Source organism: Jaculus jaculus, chromosome 18, assembly GCF_020740685.1.
Source record: "Jaculus jaculus isolate mJacJac1 chromosome 18, mJacJac1.mat.Y.cur, whole genome shotgun sequence".
Classification (NCBI taxonomy): domain Eukaryota; kingdom Metazoa; phylum Chordata; class Mammalia; order Rodentia; family Dipodidae; genus Jaculus; species Jaculus jaculus.
Window position 1 is genome coordinate 14512765 of NC_059119.1, and position 27659 is coordinate 14540423.

At 44.6% G+C, this 27659-nt stretch overlaps 1 protein-coding gene across 5 annotated transcripts; it reads right to left on the bottom strand.

Annotated features, from left to right (window-relative positions):
- Window positions 1–1130: 1130 nt before the first annotated feature.
- Window positions 1131–27091, bottom strand: Anxa7 (annexin A7). Of its 5 annotated transcripts, none has more exons than XM_045137729.1 (14): window positions 26980–27091; window positions 23107–23161; window positions 20142–20175; window positions 18156–18266; window positions 16325–16389; window positions 15939–16004; window positions 10452–10554; window positions 10145–10239; window positions 7469–7582; window positions 7062–7232; window positions 4663–4833; window positions 4495–4570; window positions 3124–3236; window positions 1131–1559 (listed from the first exon to the last, which is right to left on the bottom strand). In XM_045137729.1, the coding sequence occupies exons 2-14, from the start codon at window positions 23158–23160 to the stop codon at window positions 1437–1439; spliced, it is 1296 nt and encodes a 431-aa protein (XP_044993664.1). In that variant the 5' UTR covers window position 23161; window positions 26980–27091; the 3' UTR covers window positions 1131–1436. The 5 variants fall into 5 exon arrangements, with proteins under 5 accessions (XP_044993664.1, XP_044993661.1, XP_044993665.1 ...); XM_045137726.1 differs by having other exon boundaries at window positions 19971–20175; window positions 26980–27090; XM_045137730.1 differs by lacking the exon at window positions 26980–27091 and adding an exon at window positions 26255–26607.
- Window positions 27092–27659: the final 568 nt, after the last annotated feature.

Consider the following 27659-nt stretch of genomic DNA (forward strand, 5'->3'; position numbering starts at 1 on the left):
AAATTATGAATAAAATACATTTTAAATATATGTATTAAAATTATCAACTAAAATGTTACAATAAAGGCTGGAGGGATTGATCAGTGGTTAAAACCTGGTGGCCCTGGTTTCCAAGGACCCATGTAAAGCCAGATGCACAGTGGTGCATTCATCTGGAGTTTGTTTGCCATGGCAGGAGGCCCTGGCATGCCCGTTCTCTCATTCAAATAAATTTTTTTGTAAATTTTTATTTATTTATTTGAGAGAGCGACAGACACAGAGAGAAAGACAAATAGAGGGAGAGAGAGAATGGGCGCGCCAGGGCTTCCAGCCTCTGCAAACGAACTCCAGATGCGTGCGCCCCCTTGTGCATCTGGCTAACGTGGGACCTGGGGAACCGAGCCTCGAACCGGGATCCTTAGGCTTCACAGGCAAACGCTTAACTGCTAAGCCATCTCTCCAGCCCAAATAAAATTTTTTTACAAGTTAAAATAGCTGGGTGGGGTGGTGTATACTTTTTTTAAAAATATTTTTGGTTCATTTTTATTTATTTATTTGAGAGTGACAGACAGAGGGAGAGAGAGAGATCGAGAGGGAATGGACGCGCCAAGGCTTCCAGCCACTGCAAACGAACTTCAGATGTGTGCATCCCCTTGTGCATCTGGGTAATGTGGGTCCTGGGGAATTGAGCCTCGAACTGGGGTCTTTAGGCTTCACAGGCAAGTGCTTAACCACTAAGCCATCTCTCCAGCCCTGGTGTGTAGCTTTAATCCCAGCACTAGTGAGGCCAAGGTAGGAGTGCTGTGAGTTCAAAGATACCCTGAGACTACATAATGAATTCCAGGTCAGTCTGGGCTACAGCAAGTCTCTACCTTGAAAAATAAATTAATTAATTAAAATATTCCTGGCTGGAGAGATGACTCAGAGGTTAAGGCACTTCCAGCAAAGCCTAATGAACTCGGTTTGAGTTCCAGTACCCACTTAAAGCCAGATGCACAAAGTGGTGCATGCATCTGGAGTTCATTTGTAGTGGCTAAAGGCCCTGTTACCCCCATTCTCTCTCTTCTTGCAAATAAAAAAGTGCTATTCTATCATTTTTTGAACTAGATAGAGGTGGTGAGTAGCCTTAGGAATTTTTTAAATACACAGGATTAGAGATTACTATCATTTTTATTCAACTTGAAATTCTAATTGAAACAAGAGCAGTGAGAATAAAGCTCTTTGAACATTGCAAAATCACTACATCATTGATATGGCTTTTGCACTGATTGGACATAGAAGAAAAAAAATAATGTTAGAATTAAGGCAATAACAACATGTGCAAACTAAGCACATTATCCTGACAGAGTCCTTGGTAAAAGCTGTGTTGGTTAGGTTATACTGCTGCATGCAGGTCTCTCTGCTTTGAAGGATAAGCTAGGAATAGCTTCACTCATTTAGGGGGGAAAAAAAAATCCTCACTGACCCACAATGGCCAGAAGCAGTTTTCTGTAATCTCCGCTTGTGTCACTTGCAATCATTGTCGCCAGGGTCTTCTGATACATCTGCGTGAACACTTGTTTTATTTGTACAAGGTCGATCTAGAAGAAGTGTCAGGTTAGAAAAAAACAGCTGTCAAAAGAGATTGTAATTCAGTACATTAAAAAAAAAAATCTTAATCAAAATAAGGAGAACCCTCAGGTGAGTGACATCCCCTAGTTATACATACCAGTGTTGGGGTGCCCAGTAAAGAGGCAATTCACTGCGCTGTAAAACACTGGATAGGAGGGCTGGAGAGATGGCTTAGCAGTTAAGTGCTTGCCTGTGAAGCCTAAGGACCCCAGTTCGAGGCTTGATTCCCCAGTACCCACGTAAGCCAGATGCACAAGGTGGCACATGCATCTGGAGTTTATTTGCAGTGGCATTTTCTCTCTCTCACTCTGCCTTTTTCTCTCTCAACTAAATAAATAAAATATTAACAATAAACATTCTGGTTGTCTTTCTAAAAAGATAATCTACCTTCTCTAGTATTATTTAGGAGTACATAATTTCTTTCCATTAAAAACAAGCCAGATGTGGTAGTACACATCTTTAACTCCAGTACTTGGGAAGTTGAGGTAAGAGAATTGCTGTGAACTCAAAGCCAGAATGGGCTATAGAATGACCTCCAGGTCAGCCTGGGCTAGAGTGAGACCCTACTTCAAAAAAAAAAAAAAGCTGGGCATGGTGGCACACACCTTTAATACCAGCACTTGGGAGGCAGAGGTAGGATTGCCATGGACTCAAGGCTGTCCTGAGAATATATAGTGAATTCCAGGTCAGACTGGGCTAGAGCAACACCCTACCTTGAAAAAAAAGCCTCTCTCCCCAGCCCCCAAAGGAAAACAAGAACAACAACAAAAAAACCCAAACTGGGTGTCTTGGTTCACACCTGTAATTCTAGCACTTGGGAGGCTGAGGGAGGAGGATTACTGTGTTTTCAAGGCCGCCCTGAAACTACATAGTGAATTCCCTGTCAGCCTGGGCTAGCATGAGACACTAGTTAAAAAAAAAGTCACTATATAAGTAAAGGCTATACTAGGGCTATGTGAAAGGAGCCTTGCATGGGCAAGACCCTGAGTTCAATTCCCAGCACTGCAAAAATTAATCCAAAATAGCCAGGCGTGGTGGAACACGCCTTTAATCCCAGCACTTGGGAGGCAGAGGTAGGAGGATCACCATAAGTTCGAGGCCACCCTGAGACTACATAGTGAATTCCAGGTCAGCCTGGACTAGAGTGAGACCCTACCTCGAAAAACAAAACAACAAAAAAATTCATCCAAATACAGAGGTACAAGTAGGATTGTTTTGAGCCCAAGAGTTCAAAACACAGAGGGACTCTAGTCTCTTAAAGCGAAAACTAAAAATATCTTCTAACTTCCTATAAACCCGTGTTCTCCACAGATGTTCTCAAGTAGGAAAATCTCTTTATGTCAACTTCAATGAGAGGCGTGGGTCTATTTCACTAATGTAGGGCTTTCTCTCAGGATGAGTAAAGTCACTACTACATTATGTTCCACCTTTTCTGGCAGTGACCAAATATCATTCCTGAGGGTATCATAGCAAAGAACATTTTAGATATCAACATGCAAACTCCAGATCAGACAAAACGTCACGCTTTCTCACCTCACTTCGAGTGACCACAATCCTGACCAGGGTGGAGTCATCGGTGCCGGCGCCTTTCATGGAATAGTAGAGTCTCTCAGCAAAGAAGGCAGGGCGGTTCTGGGCACACTGCACTGCAAAGTGGAGATGTTTCGGATGGGAATTCTGGCCTGCCATGCCAGCCTCTGCCCTGGCTGCACGATCTCCCTCTAAGCCTGCCTTTGATTATCTTTCACACAAAATCAAATGTGCACTGAAAATTCCCCACACTCTTGATTTTGCTCAGTATCTTTCTTTCTTTATAGCTGCATCACACAGACATCCGTCAATTCAGTTCTCTAGCCAATAAACTTATTTTATCTTTATAGATAGATGCAGGACACAGTGACTTAAGAGTCTTTATAATTTTTCCTGGAACAGTATAAAAATTTGTAGCACATATGCCCCAGATTTAGTAGTATCTTACCAAGATGACAAAAACTTGAATTCTCTAAATCAAGAATACCATTTTTGGACTGAGGATATAAAGCTGAGTGGTGGTGCTCAGCTAAATTCCCTGCACTGCTCACATCAGGCTAAGAGAAATGTATGTATACACTAGGAGAAAACAGGTCTGAGCAAGTATTTCTAAATGATGTTCAGGTATCTGGCATTTCTCCGTGGGATTCACTGAGCAAAGTGAATTCCTGGAGAAGTACCTCCCCCCTCGCATATTACCACTTGAGCTGTCATGACTACAGTAACATGTGGAAGACATTCTATTGCTAATACAGTGTGCTTCTAATACTGTTTTGTGGCCTGTAGTATCCACAGGGACCAAATTTCCACTTCAACTCCATTTCAATTTCTACATCCGGGTGTTAGATCACCAGAAACACATTCTTTTCAAAAGAGAAAGGGTCTCGTTGGGTGGGGGATTTTAAAGGCGTGCTCTGAGGGTCTGAACTGTTTTGCAGCACCATCAGTAGTAGCTCCTGGGGGCTCTTCCTCTTATTTAATTGCATGCCATGCATGTGCACCAGGGTCTCTTGCTGCTGCAAATGATGCCCATCTGGCTTTACATGGGTGGCTTGGAAACTGAACAGGGCTGGCAGTCTTTGCTTTGCTTTGCTTTGCAAGCAGGTCTCTAACTGCTGAGTCATCTCCCCAGACCCCAGGGGCCCTTTTCCTTAAAGGAAATGATGTTATGATCTTCATGCACAGTGCTCAGCATGTGCAAGACGAGCTCACACCCTAACAGTCATATTGAGCACACCACCAACCATTCATAAGATCTTACATGGTAAGAGTCCAGGCAGACTGTACTAATTATAATGACCAAGTGGAAACTTCAATGCCAAACCCCTACTCATTTAAAAACAAAATAAAAGAACACAATAGCAAGTATCTTACAGATGGTCTTCAAGCCACTTTCAACCGATCCAGAAAACTCACGGCAGACACTGCTTAACAAATCTCGATTAGCCATCTGAAATAAAATTAAATTTGAAAGTAGTTTATAAATATGAACCATACATATATATTTACATACTTCCACATCTTAAACAGAAGAGCTCATACCCTGGAATAAGCCTCCATGGTAGCTTTCAGTTGAGGGAAGCTCCTTGTGGCAAGGATCATGTTAAAGCAAGACTCATCTGTGCCTAGTCTCCCTTCACCAGCTTGATACAGACGCTGTGCGTCGTCCTGGGCCATCTGGTGGTTGACACTCTGGTTTTCATCACGATTTCCCTTTAAGAGAAAGGCAACAGTTGTAATATTAAAAAAAAAAAAAAGTTCTTTTAAAAACAAACTTTTGCTGGGCGTGGTGGCGCACGCCTTTAATCCCAGCACTCGGGAGGCAGAGGTAGGAGGATTGCAGTGAGTTCAAGGCCACCCTAAGACTACAGAGTTAAGTCCAGGTAAGCCTGGACCACAGTGAGACCCTACCTCGAAAAAACAAAAAACAAAAAAAACAAACCTTTGACACCAGGTATGGCAGCGCACGCCTTTAATCCCAGCACTTGGGAGGCAGAGGTAGGAGGATTGCTGTGAATTCGAGGCCACCCTGAGACTCCATAGTGAATTCCAGGTCAGCCTGGGATACAATGAGAACCTATCTCGAAAAACCAACAAAAACAAAAACAAACAAACAAACAAAAAGCTTTTCGGGGCTGGAGAGATGGCTTAACAGTTAAGGTGCTTGCCTGCAAAACCAAGGGACTCACTTAAGCCAGATGCACAAGGTGGTGCATACACCTGGAGTTCGTTTGCAGTGGCTGGCAGCCCTGGCGCTCCCATTCTCCCTGTCTGCCTCTCTCTTCTCATAGATAAAACCAAATAAATAAATAAATATAAAAAATAAAAACAAAAAAGAGGGCTGGAGAGATGGCTTAGTTGTTAAGACATTTGCCTGTAAAGCCAAAGGACCCTGGTTCAATTCTCCAGGACCCACATAAGCCAGATGCTCAGGGTGGCACATGCATCTGGAGTTCGTTTGCAGTGGCTGGAGGCACTGGTATTCCCATTTTCTCTCTGTCTCAAATAAATAAATAAATAAATAAATAAATAAATAAATAAATAAATAAATGTATTTTTTAAAAAAGAGAGCAAGAGCTGGGCATGGTGGTACATGCCTTTAATCCCAGCACTTGGGAGGCAGAGGTAAGAGGATTGCCGTGAGTTCGAGGCCACCCTGAGAGTACATAGTGAATTCCAGGTCAGCCTGAGCTAGAGCGAGACCCTGCCTCAAAAAACCAAAAAAAAAAAAAAAAAAAAAGAGAGAGAGAGAGAAAGAGAAAGCAAGAAAATTGGGCTGGAGAGATGGCTTAGCAGTTAGGGCACTTGCCCGTGAAGCCTAAGGACTCATATTCAACTTTTCAGATTCCACGTAAGCCAGAAGCACAAGGTGACACAGCACACAAGGCTGTACACACTCACGAGGTGGCGCACACATCTGGAGTTTAATTACAGTGGCTGGAGGCCCGGGTATGACAATGCTCTTTCTCCTTCTCACATTAAAAAAAGAGGCCAGTCTGTTGGGCTTGCCTCACGGAAAAACAAAACAAAACAAACAAACAAAAAAAAAAACCCAACCTTTTCACTAATCTAGTCCCTTTGTATTTAAAGGGATAACATTTTTTTATGAGATAGGGTGTCTTGCTCTAGCGCAGGCTGACATGGAACTAACTCTGTAATCTCTCGAACTCATGGCAATCCTTCTACCTCAGCCTATACCAAACACTGTGATTAAAGGCATGCACTACCACACCCAGCAAAGGGATAAGATTTTGTGCATGTGTGGGGTGTATGCACATGTGTGCTTGTGCACACATCCCTGTGTCACACATGGGCAGGACAGGGAAGGACATCAGGCATCCTCCTCTATTGCTCGCCTGCCTTATTTCTCCAAGAAGAGAGTCTTAACTGAACCTGGAGCTCCCTGTTTTTCAAATAGGCTGGGTGACCAGGGAGGCCTAGCGAACCTCCTATCTCAGCCCCCTCTGCACTGGGGTTACAGGTATGTGCAACCATGCCTGCCTTTCTATTTCTATGCGGGTGCTGGGGATCAAACTCAGAACCTCCCGCTTGCGCATTAAGAGTTCTTACCTGCTGAGTTACCTCCCCAACTCAGCGGTGTAACATTAAAAATTAATGCATAAAATCTGTCCTACACGCTCTTCCTTTACAAAGAAGCTGGTATTATACTATTAATCTCAGATTACAGTTATGGTTTAATGAAGTACCGAAGCTTTGAGAGCTAAGTTTAACAAAAATTTCTCTGACTTCTTACAAAAGCCAGGCTTGAGATAAATCCCATTATCTATAGGGAAAATCTGTACACTGTATCCCATAGTGTCTCTTTAGAGAAGGCAATATTGCAAAAACGCTAAATACTAAAAGAAATAGAGTGCTCACTGCTAACAGGCATACTAAATAGGCTTCCTCCACTAATACAAGAACAGTCACACCTTACTCACCTGGCACATGGATACAAGCAGACGTTCAAAATGCCCTGAGGTATCAGACCTAATGTCCTTTTCAAGATCTCGTCCAAATTCTGATTCATAACACCTGACAATTTCTCGAATCTCTTGATTTGTTCTTGTGCACAGTATCTCAATCAATACACGTTCCTGAGTTCCAACTCCCTTTATGAAATGAAGAAAAGGAGAAATATGCAGAAGCAAAACAAAACCTCTGGAAGTAACTAAGTCTTACTGTTCCTTCAAGTATTTCTTTGTCCTTTGGGCTGAAAAGCTCTGTGTTTCAGACAATGCATACCATATATTGCTCTAACTCTCACTGCAAAGCAAGAGCCACAGCAATCTGTGGGGCTTTGCAGATTAAGTAGTACAAAAGACTCACAGGGAAGGATGTGCAGTACCTGCATTGCATGCCGTAAACTCCACGCATCATAATATGTTGGTGGCATGAACAAGGCAAGGATCAGTTCTTCCATGTTTCCACTCAACTCTGATTTGAGATCTTTAATTAAATCCTGTTTAATGACACGTGCAAGCTCAGTACATATTATCTCTAAATCTTATCACTTGAATTTAAGAAAAAATATACAAAAACGCAATGGAATTGCTTTATGAAAACCTAAGTTTCAAATTGAACATGGTATAGTAAGAATCCACCCCCCCCCCCAAGGTAGGGTCTCACTCCAGCTCAGGCTGACCTGGAATTCACTGTGTAGTCTCAGGGTGGCCTAGAACTCACAGTGACCCTCCTACCTCTGCCTCCCAAGTGCTGAGATTAAAGACATGCACCACCACGACCAGATGGAATTTTTTTTTTTTAAATGGGATAGGGAGATGACTAGTGATTAAAGCGCACTTCTTGCCAACCATGAGGGCCTGAGGGAACCCGAGACTGCCCAAGTTCAAATCTTCAGATCCCACGTGAAAGAGATGGGCATGGCCCTAGTCCCAACCCAAAACTCTTCAGAGACCCACAATCTCCAGGATTAGTAGAAGAACGCCAGCTCATAGGAAGCAGGTGGAAGAATGATGGACTGGTTCACTCACCTTGGGCCTCTGTGAGTGGCTACCACCTCAGAGTGTAAAAAAATGCTGCAAGGGGACATACATGTGCATACACTACATAGCCCCCCACACTCTCACAAGCTTAGTGGCACATGCCTGTATTAACAGTATTCAGAAGGTAAAGGCAGGAAGATCACAACTTCATGATCAGCCTGATCTACCTATCAAACCTCACTCTCAATAACAGGGGAATGAGGAGATGGCTTAGTGGTTAAGGCGCTTGCTGCAAAATCTAAGGACCCATGTTTGACTCTCCAGAATCCACATAAGGCAGATGAACATGGTGGCACATGCGTCTGGAGTTTTTCAGTGGCTAGAGGCCCTGGTGCGCCCATTCTCTATCTGCCTTTCTCTCATAAATAAAAACAACATACTAAAAACAAACAAACAACAACAACAACAACAAAAAACAAAACAGGGCTGAAGAAATGGATTAGTGGTTAAGGCACTTGCCAGCAAAGCCAAGAGACCCATGTTCAATTTCCAGGACCCAAGTAAGCCAGATTGATACACAAAGTGGCACATGCATCTGAAGTTCATTTGCAGTAGCTGGCAGCCCTGGTATACTCATTCTCTCCTCAATAAATAAATAATAATAATAATAAAATCAACCCAGGTGTGGTGGGGCACACCTTTAGTACCAGTACTAAGAAGCCAGAGGTAGGAGGATCGCCACATGTTCAAGGACAGCCCGAGAGTACATGGTGAATTCCAGGTCAGCCTGGGCTAGAGACCCTTCCTTGAAAAACCAAACCAAACCACAACAGGGGAATGAGCCAGGCATGGTGGTGCATGCCTTTAATCCCAGCACTTGGAAGGCAGAGGTAGAAGGATCACCTTGAGTTCAAGGCCATGCTGAGACTACACAGTGAATTGCCAAGTCACTGTGGGCTAGAGCAAAACCCTACCTTGACAAAACTACAACAAATTTTTTTTCCCATTTTTTAAAAAATATATTTTATGTATTTGAGAAAGAGAGAGATGGACAGAGAGAATGGGTGCACTAGGGCCTCCAGCTGCTGCAAACGAACTCCAGATGCATGTTCCACTTTGTGCATCTAGCTTATGTGGGTCCTGGAAAATTGAACCGGGATGCTTTGGCTTTGCAGGCAAACGCCTTAACCACTAAGCCATCTCTTCAGCAGTCCCCCCCCCCCCCAATATTTTTTTGAAGTGCTATGGAACTACAGTAAAAAGAGACAAATTCTGCCAAAGCAATGGGAGAGACAGAGAATCAGACATTTAAACCAAATCCTCAAGACGTTGGCTGTCAAGAAAAAGCAAGAGGAAGGGGTGGCTTAGCAGTTAAGGCACTTGCCTGCACAGCCAGATGACCCAGGATCGATAACCCAGGACCCATGGAAACCAGGTGCAAGGGGGTGCATGCATCTGGAGTTCATCTGCAGCAGCTGAAGGCCCTGATACACCCATTGTCTCTGTCTGCCTTGTTCTCTCTCTCAAATAAATAAGCAAAACATAAATAAATAAGTAAAAACAAGAGGAAAAGTACAACAGTCCAGGAACAGGTACATGACACAGAGGTATTAAAACACCACAGTTTGTACAGTGAATGACAAGTAGAAGCACATAGTTAACATCAGACATGTTCAGAGTCAAGAGGAGTGGGAGGTGGCTTTGAGAATAAGCAGGGGCTGTGCTACAAGCCCTGAATCACACTTATGGAGCAGATCTCAGTGGTGGTAATAATCCTATTTGTTAGGCTTTTAAGAGACTGCATCACATCTGAGGTCTGTAAAGCACATATGTCTACCCTTTTCTTTTTAAATCAAAAATACTGATAAAAATATAGTATCTATTAGCAGGAAAGAAGGGATTCAATGGAGGGTAGATTTGAGAGGGGATGGGGGGCAGGGTGAGAATTATGATGCATTGTCTATACTTAAGGAAGCTATCAAAGTTTTTTTAAAAAAGAAAAGAAAGATATAGTATCCAATCTGACAGGAATGCACAGTCCTGCTGGTGCTCACTTAAAGAAAAAGGAAAATGCATACCTTGCCATACATGGTCTTAAAAGCTGATTTAATCTTTTGCCTCTGATCATTGGAACGGCTGGCCACAACATCCACAATGGCCTGCTCGTCTGTCCCTGGAAGAGCCACACAAGTTCACATAAGGATGAAATCTTTGCTGTGTGATCCTGAAGTCTTCTTTTAGAATGCTCACAAGGGAGTAAGTGCCAGACGACATTAAGGCATGGGCACACAGGAAGACAAAGAAACTTGGTTTATGACGTTAGATTCATTTTCCTCATAGTCTTCGCTCTAACTTAGTGTAAAAGACAAGGCCCATTTTCCTTACCAAAGCCCTTCATTGCTTTACGGAGAATTTCAGCATCTCTCATGGCATCAAAGTTGGCAGCTGGTCGGATTGTCCCTTGAGTGCCCTGAGTCATCGCAGCAGGCTACAAACAAAAGGCAACTTAGATTTGCCCACAGCTATCCCGCTTAGGCAAGAAGGGTTTTAGGACAATAACATTGGCTGTTTATTACCAGTGCTCATTCTGGAACAGTCAAAAGTTATCTCCTTCCACACACAGTTTTTCTCCTACCAACAGATAGGCAGCTATCAAGTTTCCATGAGACAAGCACATCAAATTTATGAAATTAAGTTCCTCGTTCTTAGGCTTCAGCTTCCTTTCTTGATAGAAGAGGCGGGGCTAAGGAGTTGGCTCAGTGGTTAAAGGCGCTTGCTTGCAAGGCCTGCTGGGCTGATTTCAATTCCCAAGCTGTCCATGCAAACTGGACTCAAGGGTGATACAAGCACTTGGTATTAGTTACTAGCAACAACAACAATAGTAGCAGCAAAATGCCCTGGCACAGTGCATGCATGCACACACGTGAGTAAAAATTAAAAAAAAAACAACTTTTTATATAAGAAATATAATGATCTATGTCTGATAATACTATAATAGGGACTGGGGAGATGACTCAGCAGTTAAAGGCAATTGCTTGTAAATCTTGCCAACCAGGGTTCAATTCCCCAGTAACCCACATATAGCCAAATGAAAAAAAAAAAAAAGTGGCACATGCATTTGTATGCAGTGGCAAGAGATGCTGGTATTCCCCCCCCCCACCCCCCGCCGACACATACCCACCCACCCCTGCATGAGCATGCAAATAAATAGGTAACAAAAAATTTTTAATTTTTTTTTTTTTAGGTTTTCGAGGTAGGGTCTCACTCTAGCTCAGGCTGACCTGGAATATACTATGTAGTCTCAGAGTGGCCTTGAACTCATGGTGATCCTCCTACCTCTGCCTTCTGAGGGCTGGGATTAAAGGCATGCACTACGATGCCCGGCTTAAGTTGAAAATTTAGAAAACAGAAAAAACACCCTAATGAAGCCAATCACTTTACATGCTAACTTAATTAGTAAATAGGCAGTGTGAAGCAGGTTTGCTGGATGCCTGCATGGAGACCACATGGACCATGAGGATGAACTGTGGATTGCAGTGGAGACCCACTGGAGATGCTGGGACCACGAGATGGCTGCTAAGGAAAGCTGCTGGCCCTGATGAAGTTTTCCAGGACTGTGGGTAGCCTAGCTGGAGGAGCGGAATTGGAACTCCAGAGACTTGTTGCTGGTTAGAATTATCAGATTTGGGGACTTGTCACTGACTAGGCTTGTTGGACTTCGAGCTAGAGAGTTTGATGTTTGTCCTGGTTGTGTTAAATCTTGTATTGGGTGAATAATTCTTTGCTAAACCCAAAGCCATCTTTTGCAGTGAGTGTTTATTCTGTGCCATTATGGTTTTTGGGGGGATTTTTTTTTTTTTTGGTATTGATCTTGAACTATGGGGATGTATGAACATCATTGAATTGATTAAAAACTATGGGGACTTTTAAAGTTGGACTGAATGCATTGTATTTTATATTGTGTATGGACATCAGTTTATGGGGGTCAGGGGTACAATGTGGTGGTGATTCAGGTGTCTCCCATTAACTTAGGTATTCTGAATGCTAGTCTCCCCAGCTGATGGCAACTGGAAATTGACACTTCCTAGAGGCAGTGTACTGTTGGGGGTGGGCTTATGGGTATAATAGCCAGCTTTTCCTTGCCTATGTTTAGCACACTCTCCTGTTCCTATTGTCCACCTTATATGGGCCAGGGGGTGGATGTCCACCCTCTGTTCATGCCATCACTTTCCCCTGCCATCATGGAGCTTTCCCTTGAGCCTGTAAGCCAAAAGAAACCTCTTTTTCCTAGCAAAAAAAAAAAAAAAGAGCAAATAGGGGCTAGAGGGATGGCTTAGCAGTCAAGGCACTTGGCCGGCAAAGCCAAAGGACTCAGGTTTAATTCTCCAGTACCCATGTAAAGTCAATGCACAAAGTGGTGCATGTGTCTGGAGTTCGTTTGCTGCACTAGAGGCCCTGGCACAGCCATAGGCTCTCTGCCTCTGTTTCTCTCATAAATAAATAATTTAAAGATATTTGTAATTAGCAGAGTGTGGTGGTACACACTTTTTTTTTTTTTGGTTTCCAAGGTAGGGTCTCACTGTATCCCAGGCTGACCTGGAATTCACTCTGTAGCCTCAGGGTGGCCTCGAACTCACAGCAATCCTCCTACCTCTGCCTCCTGAGTGCTGGGATTAAAGGTGTGCGCCACCACACCCGGCTGGTACACACTTTTAATCCCAGAACTCAGGAGACAGAGGTAAGAAGATCGTTGCGAGTTCAAGGCCAGCCTGAGACTACATAGTGAATTCCAGGTCAGCCTGGGCTACAGTGGGACCTCACCTCAAAAACAAACAAATGGTGCACGCATCTGGAGTTCGTTTGCAGTGGCTGGAGGCCCTGGTGCGCCCATCCTCTCTCTGGCACGTGCACTCTCAATAAATAAATAAAAATAATTAAAAAAATATTAATTAGAAAAAGAGAAATGAGGGGCTGGAGAGATGGCCTAGCAGTTAAGGCGTATGCCTGCAAAGCCTAAGGACCCAGGCTCGATTCTCCAGGTCCCATGTAAGCCAGTGTGCCCATTCTCTCTTTCTGCCTCCCTCAAATAAATAATAGATTTAAAAAATTGAAAGAGAGAGAGAGAGAGAGAAAAGAACTGGGCATGGTGGTGCACACTGTTAATCCCAGCACTCAGGAGGCAGAGGTAGGAGGATAGCTGTGAGTTTGAGGCTACCCTGAGACTACATAGTTAATTCCAGGTTAGCCTGGGCTGGATCGAGACCCTACGCCGGAAAAAAAAAAAAAAAAAAAAAGAGAGCGAGCGTGTGTGTGCGCGCATGAGAGAGAAATTAATTATTTCTATTGATGTAACTTTAGGTTTTTAGGTTTTGTTTGCTTGCTTGAAGTACAGGAGGGACCTTTGTATATAACTTGTGCAGATAGTAAGAAGAGTTAACCATCTGACATTCTCTCCCATTCCTCTTTGGTTTTTCAAGGTCTAGTCTCGCTCTAGCCCAGGCTGAACTAAAATCCACTACGTAATCTCAGGGTAGCCTCAAACTCACTGTGATCCTCCTACCTCTGCCTCCCTACTGCTAGGACTAAAGGCATGCGCCACCACGACTGATTCTGACATTCTCTTTTTACTAAAAGAAAAAGTGGGCTGGAGAGATGGCTTAGCAGTTAAGGTGCTTGCCTTTGAAGCCCAAGTACCCAGGTTCGATTCCCCAGAACCCACATAAGGTGGATTCGCATAGTGGCCCATGTGTGTAGAGTTCGTCTGCAGTGTCTAGAGGCCTTGTAGTGCCCATTCTCTCTCTCAAATATGTATAATACATGTATCTTCTTGGATAAACATGAACATTCACACATAACTATACCAGTATATAAAGACATCTATGACCTCATCCCTCATCACCTAAAAGCTCCTCAAAAATCCACCACTCTGTTAACTACCACCTACTACCTTCATTTCTAGTTTATGTTAGCAATTTTTACACAAATCAGTTCCTATGTATATATATATATATTTTTTTTTTTTTTGGTTTTTCAAGGTAGGGTCTCACTGTAGCCAAGGCTGACCTGGAATTCACTATGGAGTCTCAGGGTGGCCTTGAACTCACAGAGATCCTCCTACCTCTGCCTCCCGAGAGCTGGGATTAGAGGCGTGCGCCACAACACCTGGCTATATTTAGTGTTTTATGTTTAAAAATCTATCATACTTTCAGGAATGGTGCTCACACCTGTAATTCTAGTACTTGAGAGGTTGAGAAAGGAGGATGGCCATAGTTCAAGGCTAACCTAAATTACATAGAGAGTTCCAGGCTACCTTACCCCTTTTGAGAGTCTGTTTCAAAAACAAACTAAATACAACCAAAACCTTTCATACTGAATCTTTAAATGCCGTCTGTAAGATTATATACATACTTAAAATAAAATCACAGCCAGGTATGCTGGCACACGCCTTTAATCTCAGCACTCGGGAGGCAGAGGTAGGAGTATCACTGTGAGTTCGAGGCCAGCCTGAGTGTATAGTGAATTCCAGATCAGCCTGGGCTAGAGTGAGACCCTACCTCAAAACAAAAAAATAGGGCTGGAGAGATGGCTTAGCAGTTAAGGCACTTGCCTGCAAAGACAAAGGACCCAGGTTTGATTACCCAGTACCCATGTAAGCTAGATGCACCAGATGGCACAGGCGTCTGGAATTCATCTGCAGGGGCTAGAGGCCCTGTCATGTCCACTCTCTGTCACTTTCTCTCAAATAAATAAACAAAAAATTAATTAAATTAAAGGTAATTATAAAAGTATGTAAGTACATTTATGGCTGGAGAGATGGATCAGCATTTAAAGGTGCTTGCTTACAAAGCCTTAAGGCCTAAGTTTGATTCTTCAGGACCCACATAAAGCCACATGCACAAAGTGGCACAAACATTTGGAGTTTGGTTGCAGCGGCAAGAGGCCCTGGGACGCTCATATTTTCTTTTTTGCTCTAGATTTCAAACAAATAAATTATTTCTTTTTAAAATTATGAGAGCAAGAGACAAAGAGTTTGCATGCCAGGGCCTCCAGTCACTGCAATAGAACTCCAGACATGTGCACCACCTGGTGTGCATGTATGACCTTGTGTGCTTTCATCACCTTGTGCCTCTGGCTTATGTGGGCTCTGAAGAGTAGAACCTGGGTCCTTAGTCTTCACAGGCAAGTGCCTTAACCAATAAGCCATTTCTACAGCCCAAACAATTAATTTAACAACAGTATAAAGATGAGGGGCTGAAGCCGGGCATGGTGGCGCACGCCTTTAATCCCAGCACTTGGGAGGCAGAGGTAGGAGGATTTCCGTGAGTTCGAGGCCACCCTGAGACTACATAGTGAATTCCAGGTCAGCCTGGGCTAGAGTGAGACCCTACCTCAAAAATAAAAAAATAAAAAAAAAAAAAAAGATGAGGGGCTGTACAACTGTGGGGTGAAGAATTCATGTATGGGAAAGCTTGGGGGCTGTGGACAAATAAATTCAACAGACTTAACTAGCTACTATGTTTAAAGCTCTGACAAGCATTAGAGACTTAAAGATAAAAACACAGCCAGTCATGGTGGTGCATGCCTTTAATCCCAGAACTCAGGAGGCAGAGGTAGGAGGATCGTCATAGGATCGCCATGAGTTTGAGGACACCCTGAGACGACATGGTGAATTTACTTAAGCCTGGGCTAGAATGAGACCCTACCTTGGAAAACCAACCAACCAACGAAACTAACAAACAAAAAAACACAAAACGCCAAAACAAAACATAGTTGAGCCGTAAACCAAACAGTGAAAGTATGTGAGAAAATCAGAAACAAAGGATGGACATAAAATGAGCTAGTGATTAGTGAACATTAGAAAACCTTACTCACTTCACTGCTACAATCCAAAGAAACAGGAGAGAAAGCAGGATAGGAAGAAAAGGATTCTGTATTGATCTGAAAGAAGAGTGGAGAGTTATAAAGGAAAAGTAGAATGATTACCAGAAACACCCATCACCCAAGCTCATAGTTCTAAAGGAAGGGAAGTCCTAGAAACAATCATCAGGGATGGCCCTGTGTCAGCACTCTCATCAGGACACGACTTGAAGCAGATGGACCAAGAAGAGCATGGCGTCTATCAGGAGGCAAGACGAAATCTCAAGTTAAGGCAACAGATGACTTCTTCCGCTTCACAAAGAAGTGGTTCCCTTCCTTGGCATTATATAGTTCCAGTTACCCGAATAAATTTAAAAGGTGGAAGTAAGAAGCAAAAATACCTGGCTAGGGTACTGAGGTTGTCCTCCGGGATACTGAGAAGGAATCTGTCCTCCAGGAAAGCCACCTGCACATTAAAAAAAAAACAATAGTAAAAACAATATCCCACAGCATGAACATTACATTGACCTTCAGGAACACAAACTTAACACCATTCACACTAAATTAGTCACCAGGTTTTGTGGGGTTTTTTTTTTTGTTTGTTTGTTTTGTTTTGAGGTAATCCTAACAGACTGGCCTTTTTTTTTTTTTTTAATGTGCAATAGTGAGTGAGTGAGCCAGCGAGCGCGACAGAGACAAAGACAGAATTGGCACACCAGGGCCTCCAGCCACTGCAATTGAACTCCAGAAGCGTGCGCCCCCTTGTGCGCACGTGCGACCCTTGTGTGCTTGTGTCACTGTGCGTCTGGCTTACGTGGGTCCTGGACAGTTGAACATGAGTCCTTAGGCTTCACAGGCAAGCACCTTAACCATTAAGCCATTTCTCCAGCCCTGGGATAATTTTTTAATAAAAAACTTATTTCATGTACAAAATAATGGGTTTCACCAAGTTTGTTTGTTTTTTTTTTATGTGTAGTCACTGTGTTGTGCTCCTGTGTGTCTCCCATTACCTTTATTTGTTCCCTCTTTTGCTGGACCCTTTCCCTACCCCGACAGTCCCCCTGTGCTTCCTATCACACACACAATCTAGATCCCATGGAACTGGAGAAGATGACTCAGTGGTTAAATGTACTTGCTCTGCAAGCCTGCTGACACAAGTCTGGCTCCCCAGCACCCACATAAAGCCAGATGCAAAGTGGTGCATGCACCTATAATCCCATCATGTGTATGGCATAGAAGGTAACGGGAGGAGAATACAGAAGCTCAAGTGCCAGCTATTCTGGCTTTCCCAGTAGCAAACCACAACAGAGACTGTTGGAAACAGGGCAAAAGAAGGCCAATACCTCAGGGCTATCCCCAGAGCTCCACACATGCACCATGGGACATGAGTGCCCCACTCACACACAAATTTTAAAAATCTATGTTCCACATGAGAGAAAACACGTAATATTTGTTTCCCTGCCCAATCATCCTCTCTTGTTCTCGTGTGTGCGCACGTTTGTGTAATTTTTTTTAATGAAAGTGAGCAATATAGAGAATTGGTATGGCAGGGCCCCTCCAGCCACTGCAATCGAACTCCAGACGCACGTGTGCCCTTGTGCACTTGCATCAATTTGAGCGCCTGGTTTACGTGGGACCTGGAGAGTTGAACGTGAATCCTTAGTCTTCATAGGCAAGTGCCTTAACTGCTAAGCCGTCTCTCCAGCACTGTGTGTGTGTGTATTTTTAAACCTTTGAAGCAGAATTAAGACTGACTCTAGGAGCTGGAGAGACGGCTTAGCAGTTAAGGCGTTTGCCTGCAAAGCCAAAAAGGGACCTCAGTTCAATTCCCCAGGATCCACAAAGCCAGATGCACATGGTGTTGCATGCGTCTGGAGTTTGTTTGCAGTGGCTATAGGCCCTGGCATGCCCCATTCTCTTTCTCTCTCTTTCAAATGAATAAATATTTAGGAAAAAAAAAAAAGTATTTGGTAAGGTTGTTAGTTCTGGGACTGGTTTCTAAATGGTTTGCTTTTTAACTTTGAGACATGCTTTTTAATAGGGAAAAATGGCTTCTCATCTCCACTTTACTGGTTAATGATCTTCTATTCATGTATTTCAAAGAACCATAATCTTAAAATTATTAAAGAAATATACAGACATTTCTTGACGATGATTCCAAACATGAACCAAGTTCTCTCATGGGAAATGAATGAGTCACTGTATCACAATACTGTTTCACTCTGGACTTACCAGGTACTGGGACTTGAGCTGGTCCACCACCATAAGACTGGGAAGGTGGCTGTGGATACCCAGAAAAGCCTGCTCCACCAGGTGGGGCTCCAAATCCTTGGCCTGGAGGAACTACAGAGAATAGTTTAATCTGGGGTGCTGGCTCAGCAGTTACAGGAGCTGGCTTGCAAAGCCTGCTGGCCAGGGTTCTATTCCCTACTATCCTCAAGGTAGATGCACAAAGTAGCACATGCATTTGGAGTTTATTTGCAGCAAAAAGAGGCCCTGGTGTGTACACACACATTCTCTCACTCTCTGTCCTCATAAATACATTTTTTAAAAAAATTTTAAGATAGTTCATTGGGAGGCAGAGGTAGGAGGACTGCTTTGAGTTCAAGGCCAGCCTGAGACTACATAGTGAAGTCCAAGTGAACCTGGGCTAGAGTAAGACCCGACCTCGAAGGGAAGGAGGGAAGAAAGGAAAAGTTCAATGAAGAACAAAACTACAGTAAAGCCAAACAGGATAGTTCACAGTTATTATCCTAACACTGGAGAGAGTGAAGTGTAGTTCAAGGCCAGTCTTAGCTACATAGTGAGTTCCAGGGCAGCCAGGGCTGCAGGGTGAGAAATATCATATAAAAAAAAAATAAATAAATAAAATAAAAACAACAGGTCTCATGATTAGAGAAAACTTTAGAAAAAGATTAACACTGGGGAAAAAATATACTAGTACTGCTGTAACAGCAATCTCCCCGCCCCCCAGTGATCCTCCTACCTTTGCCTCCTGAGTGCTGGAATTAAAGATGTGTGCCACCAAACCCAGCTCACAGTAGTTTTTTTATATGTATATTCAACTTCTCATCAACTCATAGCACCTTTAAGAATTAAGTTCAGTGGATGAGGAGGTGGCACAGTGGTAAGAGTGCTTGCCTACAAAGCCTGCTGGCCCACGGTTCAATTCCCAAGCCACTCACATAAACAGGAAGTGGCGCAAGTGCCTGGTGGTCATTTGCCATGGCAAGAGGCCCTGGGGGTAAGTGGGTATGTGTGTGCGTGTACGCACACATGCACAGTTTATATTTATTTATTTTGGGTTATTTTGAGGCAGTCTCACTGTAGTCCAGGTTGACCTGGAACTCACTCTAACCCCAGGCTGGCCTTGAACTCACAGCAATCCTCCTACCTCAGCCTCCCAAGAGCTGAGATTAAAGGTATGTACCACCATACCAGATTAAAATTGTTTAAATTAAGTTCAAAGAGTTTTAGTACAGTTATCTTTCTTATTAACTTATAATACAAGTTGTTATGGCATTTTAAACTTTCAGATAAAGAGGTCCTAGAGGTAATAGGAATGCTAACTGAAGTTAAGATTATGAATAATCAAGTGAAATGTTACCACTTGTTCTTTGTTACCACGAAAATTATTCCAACCCCCTTCATGGCAAAGATTGTTAGACTCTCTTAGCTTTCATGCCCTCTGAGAATGCTCATGATGACCATGCCAGCTTTATGTTTTGCTAAGAGTGAATCTGACTTCTAGGGCTGGAGAGATGGCTCAGTGGTTAAGGCGCTTGCCTGCAAACCCAAAGGACCCAGGTTCGATTCCACAATAACCACATGAAGCTGGATGCACTAAGTAGTGCACACATCTGGAGTTCATTTGCAGCAGGGCTGGAGGCCCTGGTGTGCCCATTCTCTCCTTCTCCCTCTCTGCTTACAAATAAATTTTAAGATTAAAAATAATTAAAAAAAAAAAAAGTGACCTCTCACTAAGGGAGGAAAAAAACATCCTTCAGCAATCCCCCAGCACCATTAATTCCATCACTTGTCACTTACCTCCGGGATAGGATGGAACCCCCCCTGGCTGCGGGGCACCAGGATAGCCTCCAGGGGCTGGATAACCTCCAGGGGAAGGGTAGCCTCCAGGACCTGGGTAAGTGCCACTTGGCACTGGTGGGTAGGCACCTCCTGCCACTGGGGGAAAGCCACTAGGGTAAGGATACTGACCCGGTGAGGAGAAGGAAGACTCCTGGCCTGCAGGCTGGAAAAATCAGAAAAATTTACAGCCATGACCATAAAGAAATATGACTTATGTAGAAAGAACAAAGAGGGCTGGAGAAATGGTTCAGGGGTTAAGGGTGCTTGCTTGCAAAGCCAGGCTGGCCCAGGTTCATTTCCCCAGTACCCACATAAAATCACAAAGTGGTACATGCATCTGGAGCTTGTCTGATGAGGCAGAAGGTCCTGGCATGGCCATGTTTTCTCACCCTCCCTCCCCAAATAAATAAAAGTTGGGTATGGTGGCACACACCTTTAATCCAAGCACTTGAGATGCAGAGGTAGGAGGATTGCTGTGAGATTCAGGTCAGCCTGGGGTAGAGTGACACCCTACCTCAAAAAAACCACTAAAAATAAATAAAAAGAACAAAGATGGGCTGGAGAGATGGCTTAGCAGTTAAGTGCTTGCCTGTGAAACCTAAGGACTCCAGTTCGAGGCTCGATTCCCCAGGATCCACGTTAGCCAGATGCACAGGGGGCACACACGTCTGGAGCTCGTTTGCAGTGGCTGGAGACCCTGGCGCGCCCTTTCTCCCTCTCTCTCTCTATCTGCCTTTTTCTCTCTGTCTGTTGCTCTCAAATAAATAAAAATAAAAACAAAAGAACAAAGATGACTAACCAGGTGTCTTAGCTTTGTTTTTATTTTCAAAAAATTTGCTAGGTCTGTGTCTGACACTAGTGTATAAAGCAATACATGACTTCATCAAGTTACTTGTCTATCAGAACACAATTGCATTTAATTCTATGTGAGTCAGACATGAGGAAACTATTTCTCTCTTTGGGGGTCAGAACCAGATTTTCACTACCTTTCCTTCCCCTCAAGACAGGCTTTCATTTAATCTAGGCTGATCTCAAACTCTACATAGCCAAGGATGGGCCTTGAACTCCTGATCCTCCTGCCTCTACCTCTCATGTGCTGGGATTATAGGGGTGTGCCAGCTCAACTGATCCAAAACCAGGATCTTATCAGACCCCCAAGGCTTCAAGAACCAACAGACATCGCGAGTTTCTTCATTTGCCTAGCATCTGGAAATAGAATAAAGATCCTCCTCTCCATTCTAACGAGAGGAATGTATGACTCCTTTGTAAAATATGTGGCCTGTTGCATAAGATTAAAGAAACAGGTAATAAGCCCGAGTCACACAAAGGGTACATCATTCTGGACCTTTGTTTAGAATAGACAGGATCTTCACAGTGGCAGAGATTCTTGCGCTCAATAAATTTTCTCCCCAGCCACAAAGCTAGATTACATTTTCTAGACCCTCCTTGAAGTTAGGCAGGGACACAGGGCTGAACACCAGTGAGTGGACACAGACATAAGTGATGTGCACCACTGCCACCCTGGCTCCTACGAGCTTCTACCCAGGCCTCCAACTTCTCTTTTCCTTTGCTGTCAGCTACAGAGGTTTCAGTGGAGCACACCAAGGTGCTGGAACATGGTACAGTTAATGGGAAACAGAACCCTAGGAACCTGGGTCATTGAGCAAAACAAGGCCTCCTCCCACTCAGCACTATGCCCTGGCTGGTCTCCCAGGAAACTGAACTGAGCGAGAACAATTGTCACCATATTTCAGCAATTAGACTGAGTGGAATGGTTGTCAGAGACCAATGCAGTACATAAGGACTTGGGAACATATTACTCATTCTTGTCTCCAGTGATAAATTCAGGAGAGCTACATATTCACTTTGCATAAGGATATGCATGTTATCATTCACCTATATAGGCCCTTTCTGGACTCCATGGGGCAGAAAACAATTCTACATTTACTCAAAAGGATAGAACTGAAATGTGTGAGCAGGATGTAGTGGTGCACCCTTTTAATCCCAGCACTTGGGAGGCAGAGGTAGGTGGATCACCATGAGATCAAGACCACCCTGAGACTACATAGTGAATTCCAAGGTCAGCTCGGGCTGAAGAGCGAGACACTACCTTGGAGGGCGGGGGGGAACCCACCAACAACAAAAACACTGAAATATGTAATTCACATTTAATGTCTCAGCTATGCATTTAGTTCCCAAAACACTGCAGCCATCAAGTCCAGGATACTCTGTCCCACTGCCTGCCCCCTTTGTTTTGGCTTGTTTGCGGATCAGACTCAGGGCCTTGATCATGTTAGACAAGCACTCTACCACTGAGCTACATGTCGAACCCTCTTAGTTATCGTAAACCTACCAACACAAAGGTTAAATGCCAGGGACTTGTTGGATGGATTTAGCTTGCATACCTGACTTACTGGCTCACGAAGCAGGTAATACTTTCTAAAAATCACTAAGTTTTAATTTAAAAAACACAAGCTGTTAGGCATGGTGGCCCATGCCTTTAATCCTAGTACATGGGAGGCAGAGGTAGGAGGATCACCATGAGTTCGAAGCCAGCCCGAGACTACATAGTGACAGACTTCACCTTAAAAAAACCAAAAAAAATAAGTAAATTAAAAACACAAGCCATCTGACATAAAATGCAGTCTTCTGGACTGAAGAGATTAGTGGTCAAGGTGCTTGCCTGCTAAGACTAAGAACTCACGTTCGAATTTCTAGGTCCCGCATGGCCAGACACAGTGACATAAAGCGTGCAACGTCACATATGCGCACACATCTGGAGTTCATTTGCAAGGGTTAAAGGCCCTGACACACCCATTCTCTGACTCTCAAAAAAAATCTTTAAAAAAAAAAAATGCAGGCTTCTGACTTTGTTTACAGCTTCAGGCTACAGCTAAGCAAGCAAGAGCTTTCCATCCATGTTAAGTAATCTCCTGATTCCCCACAATACCTCCTTCACTTATTAACTCGTAGCTTGGGCTTTTGTTTATGACCCCTACTCAAGCATGTCTGATGTCTGTAGGATCAGTCAAGGGTTACTCCTAGTTAACTCCCATTTGTCAAAGATGTGAATTAATTTAGTAGTAATACTTACAGGATATCCAGGGAAGGGTGGGTAGCCAGTGGGGGGATAGCCTGGGTATGACATTCTGTAACAATAAAAAAAAGTCCTGTGTAATTTCCTATCAAGTCTAAGGCCTTTGAAGATGCACAGAGAGAAATACAGTATGATGGCAAGCACTGAGATACGGATGTTGGGGTTCATGGAAGGCTTATTTCCACAGGCACTATTATTTATTTAAGGTCTATTTTTACTTAAATTTATAAGCATGTAACCAATCAATTCCATAAATGGAGAATCACTTTTCTGCCAGAAATTCGAGGTATCAAGTCTGGCATGGTGGCGCACACCTGTAATTCTAGCAGTCAGAAGGTGAAGGTAGGGGAATTTCAAATTGGAAGGTCAGCCTCAGCTTCATACAGCCCATCTAATCTTTCCTGGTACCACAAAAATTCTCTTTTATGAAGATATAACAACTACATTGTGGGAAATAATGGTACAAGGGATATGAGTTTATAGTCTAGAACCCAATACCTGGGTTAAACTTTGATTTTTTACTATTGTTGCTTATGTCTTTGCATTTTAGTTTTATTTATTTGACAGAGAATGAGTGCCCCAGGACTTCCAGCCACTGCAAATGAGCTCCAGGTATATATGCTACCTTGTGCATCTGGCTTAAGTAGGTCCTGGAGCATCGAACCAGGGTCCTTAGGCTTCGCAGGCAAGTGCCTTATCCACTAAGGCATCTCTCCACCCTGCTTATTTGTTTTTGAGACAGGGTCATGTTATAATAATCCAGGCCAGCATTAAATTCACAATCCTGCCATAGAATCCAGGTGCCAGAATTACAGTGTACCACCATGTGTACCTTTTAAAAGCTTTCTGGGGGCTTAGCAGTTAAGCAATTGCCTGTGAAGCCTAAGGACCCCGGTTCGAGGCTCCATTCCCCAGGACCCACGTTAGCCAGATGCACAAGGGGGCGCACGCATCTGGAGTTTGTTTTCAGTGGCTGGAGGCCCTGGCATGCCCATTTTCTCTCTCTCTCTCTCTCTCTCTCTCTCTCTCTCTCTCTCTCTCTCTCTCTGCCTCTTTCTGTCTGTCACTCTCAAATAAATAAATAAATAATTTTAAAAAGTTTTTTTTTACTTTTTTGAGGTAGGGTCTCACTCTAGCCCAGGCTGACCTGGAATTCACTCTGTAGTTTCAGGGTGGTCTCAAACTCACAAGACTCTTCATACCTCTGCCTCTTAAGTCCTGGGACTAAGGGTGTGCACTACCATACCAGGCTAAGTTTTAATTCGGTAAAACTTCAAACTTTCTCAGAATTAGAGGTAGGGTCATATTCTAGCCCAGGCTGACCTGGAATTCACTAGAGTCCTCAGGGTGGCTTTGAACTCATGGTGATCCTCCTACCTCTGCCTCCCTATTGCTGGGATTAAAGGCCTCCATGCCTGGCATACAGCAATTTTTATATAGTGATTTCATTGATTTTAAAGACATATAAAGGAGTAGTATACAATTCCATTTCCATGTATGTTGTAGAATTATTTCCACAAATACAAATTTAAAGATGTACAAGGCTATTTGTTACAGTAGGAAGAAGAAATAATCTCAGGGCTGGAGAGATGGCTTAGTGGTTAAGCGCTTGCCTGTGAAGCCTAAGGACCCCGGTTCGAGGCTCGATTCCCCAGAACCCACGTTAGCCAGATTCACAAGGGGGCGCACGCATCTGGAGTTCGTTTGCAGTGGCTGGAGGCCCTGGTGCACCCATTCTCTCTCTCTCTCTCTCTCTGTGCCTCTTTCTCTGTCACTCTCAAATAAATAAAAACAAAAACAACAAAAAAAAGTGATCTCAGCATCCTTCATGAAGGACAAGTCAAAGTCATACAGATATCCACAAAATGAAGTGTTACACAGCTTCTAAAAATGGGACAGCTTTTCACAACCTACATATAAAACCATCTACAATGCATATTAAGTGGGAAAAAAAAGGAATTGCATACGTAGTTTGTAACCATATATGTAAAAAACAAACAAAAACGTCCTTCTTGGCCAGGTGTGGTGCACACGCCTTTAATCCCAGCACTCACTTGGAAGGCTGAGGTAGGAGGATTGCTATGAGTTTGAGGCCAGCCTGAAAACTACATAGGGAATTCTAGGTCAGCCTGGGCTAGAAAGAGACCCTACCTCAAAAACACAAAACAAAATGCTCTTCTTGTGTGCTCTATGTATATAACATTTTCCAAAGGATAAACACTGAAGTCGAGAAGAGTGGTGGCATCCAGGGAAGAAACAGCTTTTCAATGTCCTTTTCGTCCCTTTAAACATTGCGCATGTATTATCTATTCAAAAGTTAAGGGCTGGATAGATGGCTTAGCGGTTAAGCGCTTGCCTGTGAAGCCTAAGGACCCCGGTTCCCCAGGTCCCACGTTAGCCAGATGCACAAGGGGGCGCACGCATCTGGAGTTCGTTTGCAGTGGCTGGAGGCCCTGGCGCGCCCATTCTCTCTCTCTCCCTCTACCTGTCTTTCTCTCTGTGTCTGTCGCTCTCAAATTAAAAAAAAAAAAAAAAAAAGTTAAGACTTTTAAAAGTTTTTGTAAAAAGCTAAACAAACCCCTGGATGACTCAACAAATTACTCAACTTTGCTCAAGTGAATGCAGTTGAAGCAAAGCCCTTATTTTCCTTTTTAACATCTGTCAAAAACAACATTTAGGAAACTAGAAAATCAATCTTGGTTCTCCAAACCATCTCCACCCAGTGAGTCAGCGAGTCAAAGGGTGGGTCTCCCTATGATGGGAGCCTCACAACTGGAGTGCAGCCCAGGAACACAACAGGCAGTCGTTGCAATTTATGGGGGTGGGAGGGAGGATATATATATATATATATATATATATATATATATATATATATATATATACACACACACACACACACACATATATATATACACACACACACACATATAAAAGAAGTGTGACTTTAGCTGGTGAAAAGCAGATACAATTTTCCAAAACCCTCTGCGCTCCGGAAGGGCCATTTAAATCTGTCAGTGGCGGGCCGATTCTCCGCATGGACAGGTAGGGAAACCCCTCACCCGTGGGAACTCAAAGGTGGCTTAAGTTTACAGCGACAAAACTATCTCTTCCATCTGCCTGTTTAGCGCTTGGAAGCCTTCCTTACCATGCAGATAGCTGATCACACTCCGAAGCTAATTAGGACAGGTCACTTTACCAGGTCAGCCTGCTATCAGCTGGCAGTAATTAGGGAGTCAGAAGACACAGCCGCTATCCGTTTCCGTCCCTTCGCCGCAGACACCAGCCCCTCCCTCTCTCTGCACCCCGGTTTCCTTGGAAAGCGTCTGCTGGCTCAGGGCGGCCAGCTCTCCGCACCCCTCGGCTCGCAGGCCCAGGGAAGGGGCTCAAGTCTGGAACGGCTCTTTCCCGCAGCGTCCATGCGCGGTCCCTGCGAGCCCACTCAACCTCGGGCTTGCGAGTTCGGTCCCGGGCGTCACGAAGCGCGGTAAAAATTTCCCAAGTTCCCCTGAATTCGCTGTGTCACCAGGAAAAGTCCAGTCACCGAGCCAGCTTCGGCCCGAGCAGCTCCGGCTTCCCCTTACTGCGCTTCCCCTCCACCCCTGGGGACCACCCGGCCGAGGGCGGGGCCGCCAGGGTTCCCTCGGACCTCCAAACGGCAGGCAGGCCCCGAGGGGACGGACGGACGGACGGGACTTGCCCGGCTTTTCCGAGGCCGCCCCCCGCGCGCGCGTGCCCGCCCACCCGCCGGACTCCCGCCACGCGCGTTCGCGGCGCAGCACGGGGCCGGGTGGTGTCGGCGCGGAGAGGGCGCGGCCAGCCCCGGGACGAGGGGTTTAGAAGGGATCGGGATTGGGGGGCGCCGAGCCTCACCTGACCCGGGGAGCGGCGTCACACGCCCTAACGCGTCCTCCTGCAAGATGGAGCCAGCGCCGGAGGAGGAGGAGGAGGAGGAGGAGGGCGGAGCGCCGCGCGCTCGTGAAGACCGCCGCGGCGGCCGGGCACGCCCCCTCGAGCCCCGAGGGCGGCGCCGGGCGGGGACCCCGCTCCACCTGCCCGGAAGCACGCGGTCGCAGGTGGCCCGGGCCGGTTCGGGCACGGAGCTAGGCATCGGAGAGAGCCTGCCCACTCCTTGGGGAAAGTCACCGGGGAGCGGCCCGAGGCGAGGGCCGGGACAGTTTCTAGGCTTCGGGGTGCAGAGACCCGTCGCCGCGCTGATCAACCTGCGGTGATGCGACTGGAGAGGTACTGATCAGTACTAATCAGAAGGGAGTTGGTTAGGTGATTTCAGGTTAGCTACATGTTTCAGTGACATGCAATGGACCAGTATATTAAGATTGCTAATGAAGCCAGGTGTGGTGGCACACGCCTTTAATCCCAGCACTTGGGAGGCAGAGGTAGGAGGACTGCTGAGAGTTCGAGGCCACCCTGAGAGCTAGAGTGAGACCCTACCTTGAAAAACCAAAAAAGAAGAAAAAGAAGAAGATCGCTAATGAATCAGAACAAAAGCCAACCAGTGGTTCTCAAACCGATGTCTTCCGGACCAGAAACAT